The sequence below is a fragment of the Hemiscyllium ocellatum genome, chromosome 11 (assembly GCF_020745735.1).
Source record: "Hemiscyllium ocellatum isolate sHemOce1 chromosome 11, sHemOce1.pat.X.cur, whole genome shotgun sequence".
Taxonomy (NCBI): domain Eukaryota; kingdom Metazoa; phylum Chordata; class Chondrichthyes; order Orectolobiformes; family Hemiscylliidae; genus Hemiscyllium; species Hemiscyllium ocellatum.
Genome location: NC_083411.1, coordinates 78150603 through 78171632, shown reverse-complemented (window position 1 = coordinate 78171632; position 21030 = coordinate 78150603). Strand labels below are relative to the sequence as shown.

Genomic DNA, 21030 nt, shown 5'->3' with positions numbered 1-21030 from the left:
AAATGAAAGGTATTCTAGTTCAAACATTAGAAACAATGATTCGTCCATAACTTGAGCATTGCCTCCAATCTTCTGCTAAAGTAATGGAGTGAAGTTAAAACATTTCTTAAGAATATGTACCCAGTCTCTTTTTAAGTAAAAAAAATGCTTCATGTCTGCAACTTCCTTTTGTTTTCATAAAGGCTCACTTTGGACATTTTTAGTAAATGCATCTATTAAATGCACTTTTGGAATATATGATTTGCAAATGTTTTTTGTTAGGCATTCATATTGATGGTAAAAAAAGTCTGAAGTGATTGCTAGAACTTTCTGGCTCAGAATGGTATGGTCAAGTGATTGCTCAAGTAAATTCCAACGCACAATGATATTACACTTTTATCGCATGTTCGATCTTCCTTTCACATCCTGGTTCTACTATGCAGTGCAGTAGATGGTAGTGTTTATGATCAAGTGTGTGTAAAGAATCTATCGTTTTAAGTTTTGGACTCAGTTCACAAGCTCTGAATGACAAAGGTAATGAACTAATGATAGTGTTCAAATGAACACGCTTGCTTGCATGTTAATATGGCAGCAATCTAATGGTAGAATTTATATGAAACAAATGGTACTTTTTTCCACTTGGGCATAAAACCATCTTGTTAATGTCCATCTTACTATTTCACAGAACGCTTCCAAAATTCTTATTTATGACTTGCTGAGTAAGACCTGTTCAAGGACAGGTGAAAATTGTTCCATTTCCACATTTCAAAGGGATTAATCAGAGATTGACTATACTGTTTTTTTATTTTATTAACAGTCTGACAAAGCCGTCCTCACTGAATCACTCATTCCAGCTAGTGTCCTATACTCCTCTGTTATCATCCCCAAGTATGTCCAGACAAAGAAAGCAGTATGCTATAGAGTTAAGTAATCCAATAATTGATTGGTCAGATGAATTGGAATTGGTGTTGAAAGGTCAGCTCAGACTTGATGGGCTGAAAGACGTCTTCTGTGCTGTATGTCTCTATATCTAGCCACATTATCTTGTGAATGGTAGTAGGTGAGCAAGTAACAATTGGATTAGCACAATTCCTGCAGCTGCACTAAGAGAGCAAATCTGGGAGCATTCATTCAACGAGGCCATTGGGTAGAACTCAGGAATAAGAAAGGTACAGTCACTATGCTGAGGTTATCCTATTGTCCTCAAATTAGACAGCAGGAAATAGAGGAACAGATATGTAAGCAGATCATGGAAAGATATGAAGACAACAGGGTTGTTGTTGTGAGTGACCTATCACTAATACCTCCTCACCTCCCCCCCCCACCCCACCCCTACAAAATCCAACATAAAGCACCCACCATTAGTTGCAATTCTCCAAATGACTGAACAATCCTGAGTATGCTGCTAGAGTTACCAAAACCAAGTTATGATAACCAGTTAAGTTGCTAATGTGGCAAGCACAGTGGTTAGCACTGCTCCCTCACAGCGCCAGAGACCAGAGTTCAATTCCCACCTCTGGTGACTGTCTGTCTGTGTGGAGTTTGCACATTCTCCCCATGTCTGCGTGGGTTTCCTCCGGGTGTTCCAGTTTCCTCCCACAGTCCTAAATGTGCAGGTTAGGTGAATTGGCCATGCTAAATTGCCCGTAGTGTTAGGTGAAGGGGTAAATGTAGGGGAATGGGTCTGGGTGGGTTGCGCTTCGGCGGGTCCGTGTGGACTTGTTGGGCTGAAGGGCCTGTTTCCACACTGTAAGTAATCTAATCTAAACTTCCCCAATATTGACTGGGATTCCCTTAGTGCCACGGTCTTAGATAGGTCAGAATTTTGTAGGTGCATCTAGGAGGTTTCATGAAGCAGTGTCTAGTTAGCCCAACTAGGAAAGGAAACAAGAAGAAAGTGAGGACTTCAGATGCAGGGGAGTCAGAAGTGAAAAGATTGGCACTGGAAAAGCACAGCAGGTCAGGCAGTATCTCAAGGAGCAGGAGAGTCAACATTTTAGGATAAATCCTTCATTAGGAATGCAGAGGGGGATTGAGGGCTACATAGTGGGGGGTGGGGCTGGTGGAAGGTAGGTGGGAAGGCAATAGTTGGATGCAGGTGAGGAGGTAATAGTGATAGGTCAGTGGGGAGGGTGGAGCAGACTGGTGGGAAGGAAGGTGGGCAGGTAGGAGAGGACAACATCGAGGGAAAGAGTAAGTCTGTTAAAGGACAAAGAGGAGAATTTGTAGTGGCGCCAGAGGAAATGTGTGATGTCTTTAATGATTTCTTTGCATTGGTATTCAACAAGGAGAAGGACATGTATCATTAGGGAGTGGTGTGTTGATATTCTAGGACATGTTTATATTAAGGAGGAAGAGGTGTTGAGTGTTTTGACAAACATTAACATAGATGAGACCTTGGGAACATATGGATACCGAAGGAGGCAAGGAAGGAAAATGCTAGAGCATCAACAGAGGTCTTTGAATCCTCTTAAGCCACAGGCAAGGTCCAGAAGACTAGAGAATGTCCATGTTATTCTTTTGTTTAAGAAGATCAATAGGGATAATCCAGGAAATGAGAGGCTGGTGAGCTATACACCAGTAATAGGGAAAGTATTGGAGAAGGTTCTTACAGACTGGATTTACCCTCACTTGAAAAAGAACTAACTGATCAGGCATAGTCAGTTTGGCTTTGTGCAAGAGAGGTCTTATGTCACAAATCTGCATAAGTTTTTTGAGTAAGTGATGAAGATGATTGAGGGTTCTGAGGTAGATGTTGTCTACATGGACTTTATAAAAGCATTTGACAGGGTCCCTCATGATAATCTGGTCCAGAAAATTATACCACATGGGATCCATGATGAGTTGATAAGTTGGATGCAAAATTGGCTTGGTCATAGGCAGTGTGTAGTTCTGGAGGCATGTTTTTGATTGGATATCTGTGACCAGTGATGTTACACAAGGATTAATGTTGGGTTCTTTGTTGTTTATAATATATGAATAATTCGGATGAAATACAGGTGGCCTGATCAGTAAGTTTGCAGATGACATGAAAATTTGATGTATAGTGGTAAAAGTTGTCAGAGGTTACAGAAGTTCTGTTGGAAAGTGGAGTGAGAAAAGGAAGATGGCATTTACTTGGACAAATATGAGGTGTTGCATTTTTGGAGGTCAAATCCAAGAGAAAAGTATGCAGTGAATGGCAGGACCCTTCAGAGCATTGATATACAGAATGACTTGGAATGCAAATCCACAGCTCCCTAAAAGTAGCAACTCAAATGGATAAAGTGAGAGAGAATGTGTGCGGTATGTTTGTCTTCATTGGTTGCAGAACTGAGTACAAAAGTTGGTCAGTCATGATGGAGCTGTACAAACTCTTAATTTGGCCACATTTGGAGCATTCTGTGTGCTTCTGGTCGTCGCACAACAGAAAAGTAGAGATTTTGGAAAGGGTGCAAAAGAGCTTTATCAGGATATTGCTGAACTGGAGTGTAATAAACGTAAGGAGAGGTTGGACAAACTTGGATTGTTTTTGAGAGACATTCAGAGGCTGAAGAATGATTTGATCCAAGTATATAAAATTATGAAAGACATGGATAGCCAGACTTCTCTTTCCCAAGGATATAAATGCCAAAATTAGGGGTTAAGGTGAGAGGGGAGGTTTAAAGCAGATGTGAGAGACTAGTTTTTCACATGGAGGGCGGTAAGTGCCGGAACAAGCCGACAGGAAGGTGGTAGGAGCAGATACAATAGCAACGTTTTAGAGGCATTTTGACAGATGCATGAGCAGGCAAGGAAAAGAGGGATATGAACCATGTGCTGGCAGATAGGTTTATTTAGAATGGCAGCATAGTTGGCACAGACATCATGGGCCCCAGGGCTTGATTTCTGTGATATACTGAGCATATTCAATGATGTCAGGGTCTATGATGTCAAAAGACAAGGTTGAAGCACTCTGGACTTGCAACTATCTCCAGCTAGAAATATTGAAATAAAGGCAGACCTTCTGGCTTCATTATGCAAAGTTGGAAGCTCCACCCCATCGCCTGCTTACTTTTTTTGGCTTTCATGGTCTGAACGTGAAGATAAATATAAGCTCAACTTCCAAGTGTAACTAATTCCCAGCTTTTTCAATTGCATTTATATAAGCATCATTACCAAATTCTCTCAGGGTTTCCAATTTGTCTGCTGTTTCACCCTTTAATTCCGAAATCTGCAAGTTATAAAGGTGCAGCAAGGTGGCTCAATGGCGACTGTCTGCCTGGAGTTCGCACGTTCTCCCCATGTCTACATGGGTTTCTTGAGGGTGTTCCGGTTTCCTCCCACAGTCTAACCACGTGGGTTAGGTGGATTGGCCATGCTAAATTGCCCATAGTATTTGGGAAGTGAAGGCTAATTGGATTAGCCATAGCAGATTTAGGGTTACAGGAATGGGGATGGGTCTGGATGGGATACTCTTCAGAGGGCTGGTGTGGAATTGATGGGCCTATTGGCCTACTTCCACGTTGTAGCAATTCTATATTTATAAAATTTCAACAATGGAATAGATTTTTGTAACAGTAAATATTGCAATCTGATTTTTGATGATGCTGATTGGTAAATCATTGTAGGGCACTTGTGACCTTAACTTGAATAGTGCCATGCAAGTATCTTGCTAGATCACACATGATTCAATGGTCATTCCTCATGGAATTAAGTGTAAACAGATTGTGTTTCGATCTTGGGAGTTGTAATCGTTGTATGTCTCAATCTTGTACAGTATCCCATGTTTTAAAAAAATTAACAACGGGAAGTTCAATGTTTTATCAGAAGGCTTGTGTTGACATTCATGTCTGGAGATATATACACACATGCACTACTGTATAAACAAATAATTATTATTAATTGTGGATTGTATTCAATAAAATGAATATTTATACAAAATATATTTTATTCTGTTGAAAGGAATATTTCCTTTGGTCACTCGATTTTTAAAAAAATCTTTGAGAAGAAACCTTCAAGGATATGTTTCAATGATAGCTGCTCACCTTAATGCATAATTCCTTCAGTTGGTGGGTCAGACAGATGGCCTCAGAACTCCTTTGTGACTCTGTGATAATTTTACTCTGTACTTCTGCCAAGAATTACTGAATGGAATGACCAACTGAGTGGAAAATAATCTTATTTTCACTTTGAAAAGTTGTCACAGGTTACATTCAAAATCCTCATGCATAGGGTTCAAGATGGATTTCATTCTTGGCTTCATAGCTCCACTGTATCTTTCCCTTGGTGTCCATCTCCCACATACCATCACCCCCCTTTTTAAAAAAAAAGTTGCTGTTTTTATACCAGCCTAATTCTTTTTGTATATTTTGTAAATGTAAAGCAGAATAAGGTTTCAGTGGTACATAGAAATAATGCCTTCACATGTCTGTGCATGGTAAATTTCTCTTTGATAAATTCTGAAGTAATCACAATAAAGGCTCAAAGAGACCATGCTAATTTCATGGCTTGGTTACATTACTCACATTGAGTGGAGAACTGAATATTTGAAATACCCAGCTATCGCTGTCTCTAGATCATTTCTCCACATTACTGAGATTCTATGGTGCACCAATCTCGATAAGTCATTGTTTTGTATGAGTGATGTAGAGGAGCAAAAGGATCTATTGTTGCAGAAACATAAATCATTAAAGAATGGAAATGATCAATTCAAAAGCAGAGAAGAAATTAAACTTGTGTGAAATCATGTGAACAGTTTTGTTCTCCATATTACATTTTCAGATCACTTACAATGTGGAAACAGGCCCTTCGGCCCAACAAGTCCACACCGACCCGCCGAAGCACAACCCACCCATGCCCCTACATTTACCCCTTACCTAACACTACGGACAATTTAGCATGGCCAATTTACCTGACCCGCACATCTTTGGACTGTGGGAGGAAACTGGAGCACCCGGAGGAAACCCACGCAAACACGGGGAGAGCGTGCAAACTCCACACAGTCAGTCGCCTGAGTCGGGAATTGAACCCGGGTCTCAGGCACTGTGAGGCAGCAGTGCTAACCACTGTGCCACCGTGCCGCCCATCAATTTTGTGGTCATTAAACGCACAAGGGCAAGACTGACCAAGCTTTATCTCTCGTGGTCATCTCATTTTAATGTCTCAGTCTTTTTGTGACCCCAGAGTACAAATTGGTGCTTACTTGGATTTTTGATTGGTGGGGAGGGGTGACATTGATTGGAGAAGGAGATGGGGGCGAGGTGGTGGAGATGTTTAAATCTGATGTAGAGATTGTGCCTTAACCTTTTTACAGGTTGCTATCTAAGCAGAGAAAAGGCACAGTGCCAAGTGACTGAAAATAAATGCAAACACTGAAAGGGACCTCATAACTGTCAAAACTCAATCTAACATCCATAACTGCTATTGTTGCCTCAGAGAAATCTAATTTCAAAGTTTGGGAAATCTTCCAAAAGAGAATATGCCAGAAGAATCTTCAGGAATAACATTGGAGCTGGAATATTGTTCAGGAAAGATTGAATGAACTGGGCTCTTTTTTCTGACAAGAAAAGGTTGAGGGGTGATTTTAAGAAGTCTTTAACATCAAAGGTAAACTCACCGCTGTCTGAGGAGCTTAGGTTGCTCTGTCATCAGACACATTGGTGGTGAGTTTAACCTGGTTTGTGAAGGAATTGATGGGCCTATTGGCCTACTTCCACGTTGTAGCAATTCTATATTTATAAAATTTCAACAATGGAATAGATTTTTGTAACAGTAAATATTGCAATCTGATTTTTGATGATGCTGATTGGTAAATCATTGTAGGGCACTTGTGACCTTAACTTGAATAGTGCCATGCAAGTATCTTGCTAGATCACACATGATTCAATGGTCATTCCTCATGGAATTAAGTGTAAACAGATTGTGTTTCGATCTTGGGAGTTGTAATCGTTGTATGTCTCAATCTTGTACAGTATCCCATGTACATACCGCAATTCAATTAAGACTAAAATAAAGGGTCAGAAACATAGATGATGAGTAATAATTCAAATATGGTGTTCAGGAAACAAAAACTACTTACTCAGAAAGTAGATAGAGCATAGATTTTGCTACCGTAAGGAATAGTCAAGATGAGTGGCTGAGGTACACTAAGGAAAAGTGGCATAAACAGGCGAGGGAGAAAGAAAGGGGATAGTTGATAAGTTTAAATGAAATACAGTGGGAAGACCCTCTTGGTAATGTGAACATTGACTTGGATCAATTGAACTAAAACACTTGATTGTGTGCTATACTTCTATGCAATTCAATATAATCTAGATTGATGTGACGGATGACAGGATAGAGGTTGTTGTTTTTTGAAACTGATTGAAGGGGACCTCTGATTTACAAACAACTGATACACAAACAGTCAAACTTACAAATGTGATCCCATGCAGGGGTGGCAATATAAATTTATGACTTATGAACATTTCCTTTACTGCTGAGCTGCTTTATCTTGTCCTGCATTGTGTTCTGACTTGCGTACTAATTAAATTGCAAATGGAGCAATATGGAGACTGCTTGTTAACAGCAGCCACATAAGCACACAACCTGCAATACAGATTTGTTAACTTTGTAAGTGATGACTACAATAAGTATTTTGAAAATAACCTTTACTTTCTTTAAATAATTTATTGTAGCACCATATTCTATTTAAAATGATCCCTTTATAGACATATAGGAAATTACTTGTAAATGTAAATATTTAACTTTTACATTTTATTTGAAACTGATTTTATTCAGCAGCAATCCCTCATTGAAATTATTGCAAGGTTTCATCATTAATGTCTGTTGGTGCTATGAATATGTACATATATTGGAAGTATCCTTAAAAAGAATCAGTAATTTTACATCTGATCTGTCAAATTCCAGAAATATTATGAAATAACTTAAACTGCACTTCAGAATCATAGTTGTTCACACAATTGACTGATTATAAACTTTTATACATGGATCTTAGGAGTCTGGAATAATTAGGTAATCAACAATTGCTTGATGAGTAACTGTTTGTTTCTTGCTACAGGGTGGGCTGAGGAACAGCAAGCATGAAAGTACCCTCTCATCCCAAGAATATGTTCATGAGTTACGTTCTGGAATCACTGATGATAAACTTCTTAACTGCTTAGAATCACTGAGAGTTTCTTTGACCAGCAATCCAGTTAGGTAAGTGAAACTTCGGTATAGTAGTCAAATTACGGACTATAGTATAATGCACAAGAGGGGGTAGCACAGTGCCTCAGTGGTTAGCACTGCTGCCTCACAGCACCAGGGACTGGGTTCGATTCCTGCCTCGGGTGATTGTCTGTGTGGAGTTTGCACATTCTCCCTCTGTCTGCGTGGGTTTCCTCCCACAGTCCAAAGATGTGCAGGTGAGGTGAATTGACCATGCTGAATTGCCAATACTGTTCAGGGATGTGTAAGTTAGGTGCAATCGTCAGGGTTAAATGTAGAGTAATATGGTAGGGGAATGGGTCTGGATGGCTCACACTTCAGAGGGTTGGTATGGACTTGTTGGGCTGAAGGGCCTGTTTCCACACTGTAGGGATTCTGTGAATTAAGCAAGTTTGAAGCAAGAAACAGCAGAAAGAATCCAGGACAGTCTGACAACATGGATGGTTAACTAATTATCAGCTGATTGTAGGTTTAAATGTATGCTGATCAAGCTCATCCACCATTGTTTTCATGATATAGACTTTGGATAACATTGTGGAGAGACCTCGAGTTTAGATTTGTCCCTTCTTTCTCGCGAAATAGCTTTTTCTTAGGACTCCCGTAAGCAGAATTAAATACTGAAATGAGAATGACTCATGTAAAAGTAGTACTTTAGTGTGCTCAGACAAAGCGAAGCTACATTTTTTAATGTCACTGTTTTTGACTTCAGCAATAACTGGCAGTTGTACCTTCAACTTAAATCAAATTAATTAATTTGAAGAGTGATGTACTTTGACGTAATTTATGATAGATGCGAACGAATGCTCTGGCTCCCCTCTTCTCAGTGTTATTGGGTGACCACTATAGAGGTTGAAATTATCCTTGCATTTCTCCAGTTAAAATGTAATGAATTATTTTTTACTGTAGAAATACAGAGCCAATCATAATGTTTTTTGAGTGACAGAGCAATTGTATTACCTGCTACCCTGTGAAAAATCATAAAACTATGATATCAACTGCATACACAAGTGCAAAGCTAAAAGGAATAGTGCTCAGTACAAAAGGAAGATGAAGGAAAAGTTCTCTGCATGTCCTTGAAGCTTAACATTTTATCCTGAGACCATGACGGTCTCAGTTGGTTTCTTGGACCAATAGAAGTAGTGAATATTTTATCGAGACTTCTTTTTTAAGTTTAAATTTTCCTGATTTTTCATTCTTTAAGTGTTGTCACCTGCTGCTTTCTTCTTGAGTGACAGAAAGAAAACCTTCGACAACCTGTGTTCAGTTCTCAAGTCCAGAATTCAATTCCTTTTCTCTGCCAAAATAAGCCCCTTTGAAATGGCAGCTTCATTGTATTTTTGTTTTCATTTTCTTTATTTCTCTTTTTTTTAACTCTCGCACATATGTTGCGTCTGTGCAGGTGTAGGACATAGTGATGAAGAACGAGTGCAGAAATCTTTATTTATATTCCACCACCAGGAAGAAAGGAAAAACCTGAGTAGCCAATGACAAATTGTGCCCTTCTCAATAAGGACAATACTGGGTGATCAAAAAATTGAATGGGAGGGTAGGGATTAAATCAAAATTGAGTCGATGGGGGAAATAAAACACTCCACACTCTGCAGTGCCCACCTCTCCCTGAAAATCTTGAGGGTGTTAGGAGACACTGCGTGCTACTTCTCTAGGGACACCCCATCTAAATGTAACTGCTGAAGAGGGGCAGGCAATTGACCATAATGACCCCCTCTACAGCCTGCTGCCAGGACCTGTTTATAGCCAATCTGGTCAGGCCTAGGAGCAGACCTACGAGGACTCCTCTGACTTGTCCTCCCCCCTCTGCTCTGGGTACCCAAAGATTAGGAACATGGGTTTGAAGTGCAACTGAAAACATGAAAGAAGGTCTTTAAGGAAAGTGAAAAGGGAGTGCAGATGCCCACACCCCATATGTACATCGTCCACGGACTGCACAGCAATTTGGTTGGGAATCCGTGAATCACCGCAATCTGCGGTGACAGGGGACTGCTGCGTGCAGCACCCTTCACTCCAGATATCATAGAGAAAGAGGGAGGACTCCCACATAGAGAGGTCACCACTGGGGGTCCCCGCTGCCTGGTGGCAGCTTTGCTGTATTTCTCAACTAAGTTAATTGGGTCCAGGTTTGATCATAATGAGTGAGAATTCATCTCCAAAGTATGAAGATTCTGCGAATGGTGCAAATAAAATAAGGCAGGAGGACCTTTTCACATTTCACATTGTATGTCAGTTTATTTGGTCCATTAAAGTACCGGTAAGAATGGAAAGAATATAGATGATGTACAAAGAAGGGAAAATATGCAAATATAAACAACTACCATAATGTAGTTTGGATCCTGTCCCTACTCTGAAAAAAATGATTTAAATCATTTGCAGTGATAAAGGAGTTTAAAGGTCTCACCTCAAGGTGCTTGAGATGGAATACAGAACGACAATGGAAACAACTAATTAAGTATCTAACTCGTATCAAAGGTAAATTAGTACAGAGGAGGAGACTATTAATTTTTGGTTGTGTGTGTGGGGTGCTGGAAAAGCGCAGCAGGTCAGACATAGGCCCTTCATGAGGAATTGTTTATTATTACGTTTTGGTGATTAGCTGCAGTCTATGAAGGACCAGAGTCACATCTTGCCACTTGAGAGGGACAATTGGTTATATAGCTTGAGGACTTAAGGAGCACCATGCAAATCTAAGTCTGGGGCAAGACAAAGAGATCGACCTACACGAATGAATTACTGCAGCTGCCAGCAGGATTAAGCCGGTTGACATCATGTGTCACCACACTCGAGCCATTTAGCCATTTTACTCCTCGGAATACTGGTGTATTGAGCAATTGTATCTACCATCTAATTTTGGGTTCCCAAGCGTAGAAGCTACATCTGTGGTTAGATAAGGGCAAAGTACATGCATTTCCTCCGGGTGCTCCAGTTTACTCCCACAGTTCAAAGATGCGTAGGTTAGGTGAATTGGTTGTGCTAAATTGCCCATAATGTTCAGGAATGTGTAGGTTAAGTGCATTAGTCAGGGGTAAATACAGGATATAGGATAGGGGAATGATTCTGCGTGTGTTACTCTTCGGAGAGTCGGTGTGGACTTGTTGGGCCAAATAGTCTGTTTCCACACTGTAGGGATTCTAAAATATGATTTAAGAGCATAATGAAATATTGCAGTCAATTCAGTGTTTGAGTTAGTGGTCAGAATGACAAAACATTGACAGGTTTTATTTAATTTGAGCTCTGTGTATTGATGGTAATGATTTCACCACATGGAACCAGTGAGTGGAATGTGTCGATAAGTGTGTTTGGGATGTGGAATGGTGTCTGGGACTTTGCATCTTTATACTGATGAGAAGTAAAACTATTGAACAAATTTAAAAACAACATGCCAGTGTTAACAAGGTAAGAAGAAAGTACACAAAGTCTGAATGGATACAACACTTAACAATATGCAAAGCAAAGCAGCAATATATGTGGGCATTCAGTTGTGTGAATTGCCACTGCATTGATTGCAAGATTACAGTAAAGTCACCATTATCCAGTACCCTGTTATTCAGAATTCTTATGCACTCATTAATCAATGGGAGTAGGTTTCCTCATTGTGGGACTGATCGTGTGGTTGCCCCCCCCTCTATCTCTTTCCTGTGATCAAACTTCACTGATAGCATTTGAACAGTCCTGTTTGCAACCATTCACTGTTCATGCTAGATTCAGAGAAGTTGGCTACATGTCTGTTATTTCTTAATTCCAAAGTTTCAAATCCTTTATCTGCTGTTATGATTTAAAATGTTTTAAACTCATGAAATGCCTTCCACTAAAATAGACAAATGTATTTATACTTCCATTTTCACTGCAATATTTACTCACGAAATAGGAAAAGTATTTGGCCATTACTCAAGCCTGCTTTGCCATTCAGTAAGCTCATAGTTGGTTTTCTATCTCAGCTCAACTTTCCCACGCTATCTATTGATTTCTGTCTTGATTATTCTCTATAACTGAGTGCTCAGGGATAAAGAATTCTGAAGGTTTGCTATCTTTTGAATGAATATATTTCAACCATCTCGATCCTAAATACTATTCCCTTATTATAAACCTTCGATTCTCAACTCCCCAAGCAGGAAATATTTTTCCCTGTCATGTTTATTCAGAATCTTGTTTTAATTAGATTGCTATATATTGTCTAAAACTACAGGTAAAGTAGGCTTACTGTACCTGTCTTCATATGTCAATCTTCTTGCCCCTGGAGTAAGTCTAGTGAATATTTGTTGCCTTTCCTTTGGTAAGGCAAATGAAACGATGCACAGTAACCGTGGTCTCATTTAGACTACATGTGACTGTTTGCAGTACGTGAAGATGATGTTCGCTTCTGATAAGTGCCATCTGCCAATACTACTTGCTTATTCCCTTTCAAGTGTAGACTTGTGTATCTTGTGAACTAAAGGTATCGTACAGCATATATTGGAGGCAATACAATGTACTCATTACAAAAAAAATGGATACTATTGTTCGTTAATAGAAAGAGAATCTAAGTTGACAAATCGTGGGAGTAAACCTGTGGAAAGATAGTTAACTTACGTCGGCACAACACTTTTTCTTGAGCTTGATAGACAAATTGTTACCATTCTTCAATTCCACTATTTTGAGTTCTTCAGATAAGTACGTAGCTTTACACTCGCTATAATCATTCTCATCACAATAGCCTGACAGAATAACACATCAGACAGAATTTCTACCAGTACAATCATTCAATAATTTCAATCAAGGTGGATCTAATCCAAATAGAATGCTGGTGGCACTTGATAGGCAGATGTGCGCATTTTGTTGAGCCTTTTTTCCTTTTGTTCAAACTGCTCAGTTAAGTGAATCTGAAAGTCACAATCCCACTCTTTACCTGATCAAATGATCCAGTCTGTTTTTCCACAGACAGATTATCGCTCTTTGCAGTTTTTCATCTTAATTAATGCAGTTGTCATTTCAATTTAAATCAGCTTAAAATCTTCCTTCAGTAGCTAATTGTTTAGACAGAGGGTGGTTTGCATGGAGAATGAACTTCCTGAGGAAGTAGTGGATATAGGTACAATCACTGGGTTTGAAAAACATTTGGATGGATATGTGAATAGGAAAGGTTTGGAGGGCTATGGGCCAGGAGCAGGCAGGTGGGACTAGTTTAGTTTGGGATTAAGTTTGGCATGGACTGGTTGGACCAAAAGGTTTGCTTCCATGCTGTATGACTCTATGAATCTATAAGTGTATGGACTCCAATTTTATAACTTTAGATTGAAGTTTAATCACAGTCAGATAATTTCTTCCTTGCTGTTTGTTGTTTAATATCCAGGGAAACGTAGCTTGGGAACACATGGGGAAGAATATGAAATATGGTTTATTACTCTTTAAAATCTCACTAACTTTAAAGCCTTAGACTTTGGTATTGAGAGAAAAACACCTAAATGTCAGCTGCGGTAGTTTCCAATGACTGCCACAGTCACCTGGTCTGAAAGTGGCCAAGCTCTCAGTCATAAATAAAGGAATGTCTTCTAGTTGGGATTGAGTGTTGTGCTTGGAAAAAAAAATGCTATCTAAAGAATAATTACCTATACATTAAAATTCTTCTTCTGCATTAATTTGCTCACAATGCAACATTCACCATTCATTGCATTGTGAGACTTATTAGCTAGATGGCTTGTTGGATTAAGGACAACTAAAAATCTCATTACATAAAGAGAGTTAAACATCACCTCTCCATCCTCATTGAAAGGTAACCTATCGAAAACTGTCATATTCACAGGGAAATGTTAACAAATACAAAGTACTAGACATGGACACACTGGCTGTCAGGGACAGATCCATCCAAACAAAAATCTCTTAGATGTATGCACTGGAATCAGTAGAAACATAGAGACCTGCATCACGGAAACAGGCCCTTTTGGCCCAAACAAGTCCATGCTGGCCAAAATGTCCTTCCACGCTATTCCCATATACTTCAAAACCTTTTCTATCCATGTATTTGTCCAAACCCACTTTAAATGCTGTTAATGTACATGCCTCAATCACGTCCTATGGCAGCTCATTTCATATGCGTACCATCCTCTGTGTAAAAAGGTTGCGCCTCAGGTTTGCTTTTATTCTTCCCCTCTAATGTTAAACTGATGCCCTCCAGTCCTCAATTACCCAACCCTGGGAAAAAATACTGAGTGTATTCACCCTATCCCTGCCTCTCATGATCTTAAGTACTTGTATGAGACTCTTCCCTCAGTCTCCTAAGCTCTAAAGAAAAATGTCCTAACTTGTCCAACCTTTCCCTATGACTCAGACCATTGAGTCCTGGCAACATCCTTGTAAATTTCTTCAGCACTCTTTACAGTTTAAAAACATTCTTACTAAAGCAAGAAATATAATCAGACCTGAACACAATACTTCAAGTGCCGCCTGTACAACTGCAACGTAACTTCTCAACTTTTATACTCAGTGCCCTGACTAATGAAGGCCAGTGTGCCAAAAGTCTTCCTCACTGCCCTGTCTCTCTGTGACTCCACTTCCGGAGAACTGTGCATATGAATCCAAAATCCCTCTGTTCCAGTGTTCTCTTCAAGACCTTATGAAACACCATGGGGGAGGTACTAAATGAATATTTTGCATCAGTATTCACTGTGGAAAAGGATATGGAAGATATAAACTGTAGGGAAATAGATGTTGACATCTTGCAATATGTCCATATTACAGAGGAGGAAGTGCTGGATATCTTGAAACGGTTAAAGATGGATAAATCCCTAGGACCTGATCAGGTGTACCCGAGAACTATGTGAGAAGCTAGAGAAGTGATTGCTGGGCCTCTTGCTGAGATATTTGTATCATTGATAGTCACAGGTGAGGTGCCAGAAGACTGGAGGTTGGCAAACATGGTCCCACTGGTGAAGAAGGGTAATAAAGACAAGCCAGGGAACTATAGACCGGTGAGCTTGACCTCAGTGGTGGGCAAGTTGTTGGAGGGAATCCTGAGGGACAGGATGTACATGTATTTGGAAAGGGAAGGACTGAATAGTTAACATGGCTGTATTTGTGGGAAATAATGTCTCACGAACTTGATTGAGTTTTTTGAAGAAGTAACAAAGAAGATTGATGAGGGCAAAGCAGTGGATGTGATCTATATGGATTTCAGTAAGGTGTTCGACAAGGTTCCCCATGGGAGACTGATTAGCAAGGTTAGATCTTATGGAATAAAGGGAGAACTAGCCATTTGGATATAGAACTGGTTCAAAGGTAGAAGACAGAGGGTGGTAGTGGAGGTTGTTTCTCAGACTGGAGGCCTGTGACCAGTGGAGTGCCACAAGGATTGGTGCTGGGTCCTCTACTTTCAGTCATTTACATAAATTATTTGGATGCGATCATAAGAAATACAGTTAGTAAGTTTGCAGATGACACCAAAATTGTAGCTTTAATGGACGGCAAAGAGGGTTACCTCAAATTATAACAGGATCTGAATCAATGGGACAATAGGCTGAGAAGTGGCAGATGGAGTTTAATTCAGATAAATGCAAGTTGCTGCATTTTGGGAAAGCAGATCTTAGCAGGACTTATACACTTAATGATACGATCCTAGGGAGTGTTGCTGAACAAAGAGACCTTGGAGTGCAGCTTTATAGCTCCTTGAAAGTAGAGTCGCAGGTAGATAGGATAGTGAAGAAGGCGTTTGGTATGCTTTCCTTTACTGGTCAGAGTATTGAGTACAGGAGTTGGGTGTCATGTTGTGGCTGTACAGGACGTTGGTTAGGCAATATTGCGTGCAATTCTGGTCTCCTTCCTATCAGAAAGATGTTGTGAAACTTGAAAGGGTTCAGAAAAGATTTACAAGAATGTTGCCAGAATTGGAGAATTTAAGCTATAGGGAGAGGCACAGTGGTTAGCACTGCTGCCTCACAGCGGCAGAGACCCAGGTTCAGTTCCCACCTCAGGCGACTGTCTGTGTGGAGTTTGCACGTTCTCCCCGTGTCTGCGTGGGATTTCTCCCACAGTCCAAAGATGTGCGGGTCAGGTGAATTGGCCATGCTAAATTGCCCATAGTGTTAGTAAGGGGTAAATGTATGGGTGGGTTGCGCTTCGGCGGGTTGGTGTGGACTAGTTGGGCGGAAGGGTCTGTTTCCACACTGTAAGTAATCTAATCTAATTTGGGCGGCACGGTGGCACAGTGGTTAGCACTGCTGCCTCACAGCGCCTGAGACCCGGGTTCATTTCCCGACTCAGGCGACCACTGTGTGAAGTTTGCACGTTCTCCCTGTGTCTGCGTGGGTTTCCTCCGGGTGCTCTGGTTTCCTCCCACAGTCCAAAGATGTGCAGGTCAGGTGAATTGGCCATGCTAAATTGCCCGTAGTGTTAGGTAAGGGATATGGGTGGGTTTCGCTTCGGCGGGTCGGTGTGGACTTGTTGGGCCAAAGGGCCTGTTTCCACACTGTAAGTCTAATCTAATACTTAAGTATTTGCTCACATAAATGTATTCTTCTGCAGCGGCAAATGAACTTCCAATCCTGGCAGCTACTAATCTTTTGTCATGTTCCCCCAGGTCTTTGGAACCTCTGAACATGCCACAGGGCTTGGCTAATACATTTTGCATGTATTATTAAGGGCAAAGTTATAAGAAAACGCATATAAATGAAATGCATCAGTATAGACTGATTTTAACCAGCTGAAAATCAAAAGTTTTAGGACTGTTGCGTGTCCTCTATCTTTTCTGTAAATAATGCTTTGAAAAATCCTTTAAAATCTGATTCTCTGATTGGAATCTCTGCCTACAATGTGGAAACAGGCCCTTCAACCCAACCAGTCCACCCCAACCCTCCGAAGAGTAACCTACCCAGACCCATTTCCCTCTGACTAATGCACCTAGCACTATGGGCAATTTAGCGTGGCCAATTCACCTAACCTGCACATCTTTGGACTGTGGGAGGAAACCGGAGCACCTGGAGGAAACCCACGCAGACACAGGGAGAATGTGCAAACTCCAAACAGACAGTCGCCCGAGGCTAGAATCGAACCTTGGGACCCTGACACTGTGAGGCAGCAGTGCTAACCACTGAGCCACCGTGCCGCCCCTGAGTTCACTTCAGATGGAAAGTTAAAATAAAATAGAAACAAGAAACTGCACGCACTGCATTTCTCATGATATCTTGCCTTCGGGAGTAACTACAAACTTTGCATGTGCAAATGTGTAACACTATTATTAGTATCACAGCATGCACAAGATCAACAATTAGAATAAAGTCCAGAAACATTTCCAAGAAGTTTGGATATTAGTTTTATTTGTTCATATAATTAACAACAACATTTTCTCCTAAATATTTTTCTAGATTTCAGAAATTCTGGATTGATGCTGAAAATCTAAATTTGATTTATTTTGAATATTAAATGTATGCCTACAAATCATTTCAAAGATGGTTTGTTTTCCCAGTTTTTAATCTTTTTAGCTAAACTGAGTTTACATTGAAAGAACATATTCAGTTTATTTCAGGTGGAGGCATGTCTATGGAGTAGCCTATAAATCTTGAGTTTTCTAGCTAACCCAATCCCCTTATAGATTTTTGCATACCAATTTAAAAAAATGACCAGCAATCAAGCTTTAATTTTAAATAACTTGACAGTTAGTTTGTTGCAAAAATAGTGCAGTGGGCTATTCAAATAAACATGGCAAAGTTATTTACTGAAAATACAGACAGAATTAAAATAGATGTAGATAAATATACTTAGAATGATAAAAGTCAGATCAATCTGTACTCATTGTTGGTCTGACTTGCTTCAAGATTGCTCCTTCTGTAATGAAAAGGATGAAAAGCTGAGGTCAAAATTGAGCGGCTGAGATTCCTTCTATAGTCGATTAATTGGAAATTACTTGTACAAATTGTTTCAGCAATTAGATCAGACTTTGGGGCAAAGTGGATTTTTCCCTTGTTAGTTCTGTGGTTGTGGCACTTGCAGATTGTCTGAATGCACGCCAGGTATTGACATCCAAACACTTTTCTCCTTGTACTGTCTTTGACTGAGAATTCTCTTCCGGAGAGTGTGTCTCAGAGTCCTCCCTGGGGAATTTTACCAGCTTGTTTTCCCACGACCAAAGAAATATTGCTAGTGTGTGGAACTTGATGAATCATTGTTTTACAAATCAAAGGCAATTATGCTGAACTTCTTCGTGGTGTCTTACCAATCTCTTGTTCTCGTGGAAATTGTGAATTCTTGTACTTATAGAAGGACCCATTGTGTTGTCCAAAGAATAACAGAATTCTAAATGTATTTGCTTGTGATTGATGCTAAAAGAAGACATGACTTTGTTTTGCATTTTCTTTGGCTGTTGTGAATACCAGCTGTCATATGACTACTGTGATCACTTTTGCATGATTCTGTTTCTACGACTTTAAGGCGCATTCATTTTTCTGTACAAAAACAGATCACGACATAAGTTCATAATCTAAAAGCTTGTATAAATAAGAGTTAATTAGTTTTGGTACAGGATCCATTTTAGTCAGAAAAACATTACTTGTCACTATTGATTCGAACAGTTTGAACCATGCTCTAAACATTGAGTTTTGCTGTTTCTAAGATAGTAAAATAAAATTTGGAGCAATTTGAAAAAGAAAAGGAAAATTTAAGAACAATCTTTGTGCTTTAGCAAATTTGAGAAATAACAAAACTAATGAATTTAAATAATTTAAAAAGATGTGTTTTCAAGCACTGAAGGTGAAACACCCACATTTTGAATTTTGACTTTGCAACATCTAGGGCTGCAAATAATCCTTCCACGTGAAATATTGATTTCCTTTCATTTAAATTTGGTACACAAACCAGCTCGCTTTCTTTGAAATATTTATTGAGGATCTCTCAGTTGGTTTTCTACTATGTGCTGTAAGCTTATGTTCAGCAAATATTATATTGTATTAATATTCCTCACCTTCTATAGGCTAGAAGATCAGCCTTATCAGCAAGTCATTGTTAATCTGTTTAAGCTTTTATCCCTGCCAGTCAGTTATTTTCCTGTACTCTTCGATGGAGATGCTAGAGGTATCTGGTGACCCTCTGCAAATAGACCACTGATGGAGATTGTCAGCTTCACCTTCTTCTGAGCAGGAACCCACTGAATCCTCATATATTGTACTGACAAGGCTTTCTTTCACCTGACCATTTATCAGTTCAGAAACTTTCATCTCGGTGGGTACTTTCTATAGCTTGGATAACCAAATGAGCAGATTGCTGGCACATCTCTTCAGTTTGCTGATGGAGAAATGCTCCTGGTCTTTGGCCTTCCGGAGACCTGCTCAGCCACAATCTCATTCTCTGCCATTAGCGAATTCACCAAAGTGCACAGACAGGCAGAGGAAAATTAGACTCTGACAAGAGCATTCGGTAAGCAATATGATGGAGGTGTCCACCAATGTTACCAGTGTGTATCGGCTCCCACTGACCTATGTTGGTCTATGTTGATGGATGGATTGATGACCGTCAAGGAGACCCAAGTTCAGCACCCTTAATACCTGGCAGATATGTGCACAACCAAACAAGTCTTTCAGGCCAATAGAGTCAACTACAAAGCAGGCTTCCTCCACTCCAATGATAGAAATCTGGATTAGACTTGGACATGGTAAAAAGGAGAATAAGAAAATAATGGTGTACGGGTGAAGGATAATTGTAAGTAATCTTGTATTTTGTAAATATATATTAAGTTGTATACTTTATATGACTGGTTCAATGTGTTTGTCCCTGTCACAACTGATTTTATGTTTCATTCATGTGAGAGATGAGCAGCAGCTTCAGATATCCCAAGGGTAAACAAAATTTATAATGCTTAAACATTGCTCATTTCATAAACAACTGACTCCTTTACTGCATATAGCCTCAGATGTCAGGGATCCTTGAACCGTGACCTTGAGGAATTTAGCAAAGGCATTATACTTCAGTGTGGACATCACTGAGGCAACATTCAGTGATTCTGCTATTCTGCTTGGTTCCAACCTGCACACATTATTCAGAGGACAGAAATGGTGATGATTTCACACATTCCTGAAGGAAAAGGTTCATTCTGTCCTTCAGCTTTTGTCAATCAAGGATAGACTGCTCACATTTTCCCTCTTAAGACTATGATCTGTGATCTTCAGAAAGTGCTGTATCTTGCAGGTTTAATGCTTTCCTGGTTGATACGCTAACATTTCAGGGCAACTTAGTATTCTGCATCCACCCTGAAACATTGAAGGTTTGACAAAGAGGAAGGCAGAAAATGAGGTTCCTGTAGGATTCCTCTCAATTGTTGGCTATCATGAGAAACTTCACCAAGTTGCACTTATATGTTGTACACTCATTGAAGCTAATATCATATGAGACCAAGGATAGTTAGAACACAAAGCTTCAATCAAGTCTGATCACCTGAAGATGTCAGCCATGCGATGGATAATGTGACATTTACTCATCAACAGAAAAGGTCAAAGATCGCAAATGTTATCAGATCCATGTGTCCTCTACACAAAGAAAGGCCTGGTTCCTAGATTACAAAAAGGATCTTAATTAAATGATCTTGAAACCCATCTCATTGATTCTGGAAATGGAACTGACAATGCATTGCTCTGTCATGCTCTCTTGGATGGTCTTTTTGATCAATTATTGATTTTATCTTCAGAAGTTTTCTCTTGATTCCTCTGTAGCCAAGCCATCTCCCCTTTTGTTGGCCCCAGTTGTGAAGGGTACAGTATACCACATTGATGGACTGTATCCTCTCTGGGCAGTACTACAAGACCCTGTCAGAGTAATCCAGGGATCAAAACCTTCTCTTAAGACGACATGTGATATGTTCCACAATGGCTCTGGTCGAATATAAGTAGCATTGTATCTTCATTCTTCATCAGTCTG

At 39.9% G+C, this 21030-nt stretch overlaps 1 protein-coding gene across 4 annotated transcripts in view; it reads left to right on the top strand.

Annotated features, from left to right (window-relative positions):
* Nucleotides 1-21030, top strand: part of diaph2 (diaphanous-related formin 2) — a 739556-nt gene that overhangs the window by 217447 nt on the left and 501079 nt on the right. For all 4 annotated transcript variants that reach the window (XM_060832634.1, XM_060832633.1, XM_060832630.1 and 1 more), the window contains one exon: nucleotides 8000-8139. In XM_060832634.1, coding sequence (XP_060688617.1) covers nucleotides 8000-8139 — 140 coding nt within the window. The remainder of the gene's footprint in view (nucleotides 1-7999; nucleotides 8140-21030) is intronic.